The sequence below is a fragment of the Cupressus sempervirens genome, chromosome 10 (assembly GCF_028749045.1).
Source record: "Cupressus sempervirens isolate cs-2001-9-10 chromosome 10, ASM2874904v1, whole genome shotgun sequence".
NCBI lineage: Eukaryota > Viridiplantae > Streptophyta > Pinopsida > Cupressales > Cupressaceae > Cupressus > Cupressus sempervirens.
This window is the reverse complement of record NC_143127.1, coordinates 559,512,251-559,520,136: the sequence shown is the minus strand read 5'-3', so window position 1 is coordinate 559,520,136 and position 7,886 is coordinate 559,512,251. Positions and strand designations below refer to the sequence as shown.

General features: G+C 34.6%; 1 protein-coding gene across 1 annotated transcript; it reads right to left on the bottom strand.

Annotated features, from left to right (window-relative positions):
* Positions 1-3,022: 3,022 nt before the first annotated feature.
* LOC149535114 (cytochrome P450 94A1-like) lies at positions 3,023-3,718 on the bottom strand. The gene has a single exon (XM_089806111.1). It carries the CDS (start codon positions 3,716-3,718, stop codon positions 3,023-3,025), a length of 696 nt encoding a protein of 231 aa, XP_089662237.1.
* Between the last annotated feature and the right edge of the window lie 4,168 nt (positions 3,719-7,886).

Genomic DNA, 7,886 nt, shown 5'->3' with positions numbered 1-7,886 from the left:
TCTCTCTCTCTCTATATATATATATATATATATATATATATATATATATATATATATATATATATATATATATATATATATATATTCCTAATTCCATAAAGTGCATGATAGGGTCAGAAATCACATGATCCTATAATTCTTAGCATGATCTCTCTATAAAAAATAATTAAATAACAACCTTACTTATAGCCTAAGTGCGCATGGAATGTGAACACACAATTTACATGGCTTGGAAGGGAAACAAACCTAAATTAAATTTAAATAAAAAAATAACTATCATATTCTTAGGGTGACAGGCTAATCTCCAGACAAAATGCACTAAAGACAAAACAAAGTGAAACTTTTTTTTTCCTAGATTAACGAAAACATAGTATTTTTGTTGTTTTTGACTAAAGCTATGTAGATCATGAAGATCAAATACTGAAATTTTTAGAAAAATCCATGATGTTTTCGATTTTTTGAAAATTGGTTTGTAGGGAGGATAGTCGCATCCATTCTTAGGTGCCTTGGATAGACAACTCATGGTAGGGGGGAGTGGTCCCCACCTTCCTAAATCTCCTCCCACACTTCCCCATGCACATTCCAACACCCCCTCCTTGATCCACGCATTTTTCCTAGGAGTATACGCCTCCCAAACTCCTCACCACCCTTTCACATCAAGACAAACACTTTCTCCCAAGTTTGCAAGCCGCCAGATCCTAGGAAAAGGATAAGTTGGGCGCATGAGAAAAATGCCCTGGAGTATGTGTCATGGGTGTGGCCGCTTGGTAGGAGGAAAAAGGGAAGGTTTTAGGAGCTAAGGAATTATGGGTTGAGGGTAAAGATCGGAGTTAAGGGAGTATAGTTTAGATTTGTAAAATGTTTCTTGCATTGGTTAGTGGGGAATGGTGCACAGGTAGGATAGGGGTTTGTGTGTGTTAGTAGATGGATATTTGAGTAGTAAGAATTAGGAAATAGGATGGAACTTAGGAAATGGAATATGTTAATAGTAGTGCATAGAATATAGATTCATCTTAACTAGTAAGATTGCTAATGTTAGGTATGCATAACGAGATAATTAAGTAAATAATAATATTGGTAAATAGACTTAAATAAGAGTATTTAGTAAGTAATTTTAAGTAAAATGTATACAAGGGTTATTATTATTTAAATTTAGTAAGGAATCTTAGAAGTGGTTAAGTAGTTTTAGTATAAAAATATTTATGAACCTAGGATGTAGGATGACTCATTTCATTCGTAAGATGATTTATTTTATTTGTAAATATTGTAATGGAGTTAGTTAGTATGCAAGTGAGCAAGTTAGGAGTCAAGTAACTAGAATTTCCTAATGGTGGTTAATAGATTCAGGTATTAGGTAAGTAGTTCAGATGCATCCATATGTGAATGTCTTATAGTGGGAGATAAATGATGATTAATTGGTATTAAGTAGTAGACTTATCAAGTTGTAAATTGTATAGTCATAGTCATAACAAATCAATCAACCAAATTGTTAGGTGGGGAAATTATTGTGTCCAATTGCTATGAATGTAATGGCTATTAGGATTCCTTGTCCAGGATATATATATATATATGCAATGGTAGGGAGTGGTACATTGTATAGCCCTCAACTAGCAGGTGACTATGACTCCCTCCCTTAACCACATCAAACACATCAGACAAAAGATAAAACATACATGCACACCATACATGTGCAAGTATGGGGTAAGTATCATAATAAATCACAAGCCGACATCAAAGGCTCATATATAATAATGCATCATTACGAATATAAAATAATCATCATTAAAAACATCATCATACATCATTATGAAAGACATCACAATTATTAACTACAAACCATTTGAAACGTCATCAACACACAAGCAATCATAAACATTAATAACACATGAAATTAAGTCAACTAAGCAATCATCAATGATATATCTCTAATCCAAGTTGTGAAATAATGTGCTTAAAAGAGTTTGGCAATCATAACAAAAATACAACATACGAGTGGGCATTACAATCATTCTCAACCTCAACCTCAACCTCATAATTCTCATCATCAAAGTCAAATCCATCACTCTCGGCCTTAGGGTCCTAAACTAGGTCTCCTCGCACTCTAGCCTCCTCCATTGTCCTCGCTATTGTCTGATCCCAAAACCCTAATACTCTTCCCTAACTCTTCTTTTTCTATTCCTTGTGTTTGCAAGTGACAGGATGACCTTTTAAAGTCTTACTCATGCTTAACATAGCAAAATAAAAATAAAATAAAAATATTAATTAATTTTTTTTTGTCTTTTCTAGACACTGCCCATCGACCGAGTCAGGCTTCGAGTTCGAGTCATGAGGCAGTTTCCCTCGTTTTGCTTGGTTCATCGTGGGACTTGTCGAGTCCTATAACAATATTTTAAATTATTATTTTCATTCATCATGATAATATTTGTTTCTTTTTTTATATTAGTAAATTGATTGAGTTAGATAAGCATAATAGACAACATATACTATTATATTTTTAAAATATTCATGTGGATCATCATTATTTTTTATAATTTCAATTATTTAATTTAATTTTTTTCCAAATTCTTAGATAATATAAGTATAGGGAAGTTGAATTGGCCTCATATTATGCTTATATGATCAAAATATAAATATTTAATATTTGTAAATGAAATATAATATGAAAAAATAAAAGTTTATTTTTGAGATTTCACTTAATTAGCCGATAGACCGAGATTTTGGCGGGGAAAGGTTTTTCATCCGGCCCAAAAATTGCCGGGAAAAGGTGGACCGTCGCCACCAATGACAACAGTTTCGGACTACACATCATCTCGCGCTGCAGATCTAGACTTTAAGAGGCACGCGCTGAGATTCACACAGCGGCATGGAGGTATTTCATTTTCCCGAATTCCTGTAAATGAGTTATTGAATGTCCCTTTTGGTTCTGCCTCTATTTCCCTTTTCTGTTTGATAAAATTTGCACCATTTCATGGTGGATGGTCTTCCACTCGCGGATGCGATGAAAGCACCTAAAAGAAGCAGGTCAGTTAAGTTGAAGTCGCATCTCTCTCGCTAGAACAAAATTCACAATTATGTCTCTCAGGAAAACATCGGATTTGAGTTTTGGCTCTTCTTCACTCGTCTCTATTTCAAATTCTTTAGCTGCCGCCATTAATCTGCAAAGGAGATCATTTCTCGGGAACTCACTTCCGTTAAGTTGAGTCTCTTCATTCTCTCTCCTTCTAGAGCGAATTATATTCATAGCAAAATCATCCACCATTTGAATTACCCTGCGCAGCTCCTTTCTGAGCCTAGGTTTTGAGCATGTTCGATTCTCCAGAGACAGCACGCTGTACAGGAATCTCCCAAAGTCTAATTCTGTTGTATCTCTGAAAACCTTAGCAAGGGATAATTGGGGGAGAGAGTGGTCCAAATAAGCGGGATCTGCTCCGAAGGCGACTCTGCAAATATTATCAAAGGTGAATCTGTACAAAACTATGCAGACTCCTTCATTGCAGGCTTTAGAAAGGATAGGTATGAGGCACCCCACAATTTCTAATTGCACAGACTCTACGACGAAATTTCTGAATGATTTGTTGTTGAATTCAAAACTGGTAACCTTCCTCTGCAGCTTCCACAACTCGTTGTTGGCATTTGAAAATTCCTTTGCCCAAAAAGTCGTGAAGAATGAAGATGAGGCGTTCCCTTTCTTATCATTTCTGAAATTTGTTTCGAGCATATGCTCCACAATTGCAGGATTGGTTGTTATATACAATCATAACTTCCAGGCCGCTGGTATTTGAATGTATTTGAAGGAGAAGCTGAGAGTAGATCTGTGATCAATCAGTGTGAATAGTATGCCAAAGACAAGGAGGAGTGTGGGGATCTCAGATTTGCTCTTTTTTCCAACACAAAAGAAAAGATGCAGGCACAAAAGACGTTGACTACTAGGCTAACGCAGGGCAGGAGGAAATCAAGGGAGAACTCAGCCATTGTCACGGCAACAGATCTAATTTGTACAATGGAGGTGAGCGCAAAATAAAAGCTGGAGAACGAACAAGATGCTCACAGCAAATCAAGGGAAAATTCAGCAATTTTTATGGGCATTGGTTCAATCTTGGCAAAATGGGGATGAACTTAAATAAATACTCTAAGCTTTCACTGCTTGGCACGTTTTGGCGTTGTTAATTCGCTTCCTTTTGCTACGCCGTTTCTATTCCCCTAAAGAATTTCGTGAACCATTATAGACATCACCAAACAAATTCCCCTGACATAACCCAAAACAAACTCAAATACTCAATTCACAGCGTTGCAAAAGTTAGGTGGATGCCCGTAAAGGTTTTCTCTTGAACTGTTTGATTAAATGTCTCAACGAAATTTAGTCTTAGGAAATGCCATGATTGAGGAATGTGCACACAACAGATTTGACGAAAACGCTTTAAAATCTTTGGAGCAACTGCAATTGGCAAGTGTGGAACCAGACCTTACGATCTTTGTCAGCATCCTCTTTCCCAGTGCGAAAATGTAAGCTTTGGAACATGGTTTGATCATCAAATGACAAAAGTTCAAAGGAATTTTGTTTTCATGAGTTGAGCATATTCTATTAAAAATTAGATTACAAAGGCTCTTACAAAAATATAAAACTATTGTATAAAAAAATAGATTACAAAAGCTCTTAAAAAAATCTAACACTATTATTCTTATAATTATATTATTTATTGTTCAATGAAATATAGTTACTAATAATATAATTAAAAATTATTTTAAATAATATTTATATTTTTATAACTATGGGATTTCAAGCACAAAATTAAAAGAGAAATAATAGAAAATTAAATAAAATAGTCGATAAGTAACATAGAAGAAAATGAAAAATGGAAAATATTTGATATAAAATATTGTTAAATAAGGAAATAAATTATGAATTAAAAGACGTCCACTTAATCTTACTTACAAATTGTGGAGCATGTGTATATTTGAAGGAGACTACGTGGATTTCCCTCCCCTTCAAAATGTGAAAAATCCTCTAAATATTGATGTCAACATAATTTTAAAATAAAATATTATAATCAATTTACAAGTAATTACGCTTAAGGTCAAAATGTGCATTAATCACAAGTAACAATCATCATAAATATAAGTGAATCATACTATTAACAATCATGGAAAGGACAAAGTTAGGTAAAAAACACAGTGTAAAAAAGTGAGGTAGTGTTTACTTTTCCTAGAGTGATAATCATAGGATAGCATGTCATTAGGTGTTGTTTTTGCATGTGCTAATAGTTTTATAGGCAACTTTTTAACTATCCCCAACTTCAACAGGGGAATGTTAGTAATGTCCAAAAAGTGTCCTCCATCTTTTTCCCCTTCATAAAAATAAATGGAAATCTTTTCTGATCTTCATTATTTAATATGATAACTATAGATATCTTGCTATCAGTCTATCCACACCTCATTTAGGGGCAAGTGCTAGTTTACTATAATTCTTTATAGTACGGCTGGGGTCCCACGGGCACCTGCTTTCTTAAAAATAGAGCAGGTGTTATTAAGATTTTTTAGGGATATTTAAAAAGGGAAGTGGTCCTATGGATTTATAAGTGAATCTGCTTCAAAAAAAAACATAGCTGCTAAATTTAAGGAAGCTTTTGTCTCATGAATTTAAAAAAAAATTTAAATGAATTCATAAATTTGTTTAGTGGGAATTCATTTTGGTGGGAAAATGAAGTGTAGATTTTTGACAAATGGCATAATTCTTTTCTAAGCTGGTGGAGCTATATTCAACCCCACCCCTTTTTCACCCACTCAAATTGAGAGGACTAAAAATTCGGAGCTCTTATTTTGTAAGAAAAGATTCCAATTAACCTTTTAGCCCTCCCTAAAAAAGTATCATGGAGCCACCCGCTCTACGAAAATAGAGCGCAAGTCCCTCCCATAGGACCTCTGCGTAATTATACAGTGTTCGATAACATCCTTATATTCAAAAAGTGTCTATCTTTTTCCCCTTTCATAAAAATAAATGAAAATCTTCTCTGATCTTCATTATTCAATATGATATCTATAGTATATCTTGCTATCAGCTTATCCATTGCACCTCTATTACGTGCAAGTGCTAGTTTACCATAATTCTTTACAAAATAAGGATGTTGACTTGATAATACATACACTGCATTAGTGCGCATCTACTGCATCTACTTTGAACTACAGTTCAAGCAAAGCTCTCGTCTAACATGTGAAAAATAACTCTAAACTTTTTTATGCAAGAAATAATACATAAAAAATATACTAATAATACATTAAAAATATACTTGATTTACATTATACATGATACAATAGTAACACTCGTCACTATTTTCATATTGTACGATCGATTGAGGCTGCAAACCACCCATAATCCTATGCGACAGTGGTCTTTCAGTTATCAGAGATAATTTGCTGATTTGGGGCTAAGTTTATTTTTTCTGATATATGTTATTAAAGACATCTCTTCTGAAAGCGTTGGGTTGCTCTCTTTTGTATACGGGTAGTTGAGGATTTGGTTCTTCACCAGACTGAACGTAAGGACCTCTGCTCCCCTGAAATTTTTACCGACTGAAGCTTATGATTTAGCAGTATAAACGTCATGTATGATCCGGATAGTCCAAATCCTTGCTATATGTGTATGTGAATAGCACATAGCAGAGCCGGCATCAAATGGAATATTTTCATTATCAACTGGCTGCTCGAATTCAGTTCCATCGCTGAGATAATTTGTTTGGCTGCTTCTATCTTCAGCGAGATTCTGAGCAATTGATGATCAACTAGCCATGCACTTAGTTTCAGTTTCTTGCACCAATACTATATTTTTTCCTAGTTATAAGTAGAGCTGAGGACTCTCTGTTAAAATTAAATGGTTGACACCAGAATGCTCCACAAGATGAATTAAAAGAAAAAGCTTGTTGGAGGCATACACTACCAGTCTGTCGAACATCTGACACCAGAATGCTCCACAAGATGAATTAAAAGAAAAAGCTTGTTGGAGGCGTACACTACCACTCTGTCGAACATCTTATTGAGTGACACATTTTCACCATTGTTTTGAAAATGGTTTATGCAATCGCTACATTCAATCACCAACCTCCTAATGTATCATGTGTAGAAATATGCTGGAATCCCCATATCTGTTTTCCTTACTAAAAATCTTCTACTTGCTTTAAGTGTTTGCAAGACTTGATCCATATACTGGCCGTTATCCAATTGCAAAATTCTTTAGTGGGATGTAAAGGATTATTATGGTCAGGAAGAAGTCATTGCTGGTTGTGACGACAAAAGTACTCAAGCTGAATTCACAGCCAAAATCCATTGAACTTAGAAAAAATGCTCTTCGTCCGCATTGAAGACAAATTTCAGAAAACAATATTTGTCCAACTTTAAGATACTCAACACTCATACCACCAAGAGCAAATAACTTTTGAAACTGCAGTTTATAAAAGCTAGGGTAAGCATAATAGAATCAAAAGCTAGGAATAAGCATAACAGAATAAACGGTTGAAATGCATGACAAGAATAAGAAGGATGAAGCTCAACGGTTAATAGAGGGTAGCTAACTACCCGAGATTTGCCAGAAATAGACCGTCTTGAAGGGAAGCAGCTAATGGCCATCCATCAGTTATGGATCACTCTTACAAACAACATACGAAATGCAAATTAACCTCCCATTGAAATTTAATGAATATTGTTCATCAACAGTTCAAGGGATTGGCAAATGGCTGTTCCCTGTTCACGATAAATGGTAAAAATTTGAAAAAAAAAACAGGTCATGCTAATTATATTGTACCACTACCACCAATCTAAATCCCCAAAAGATGAACCCTGGAAAGTCCAATAATGTTATGTATTTCTCGAAAACATATTTCATATTCTTTATTAGG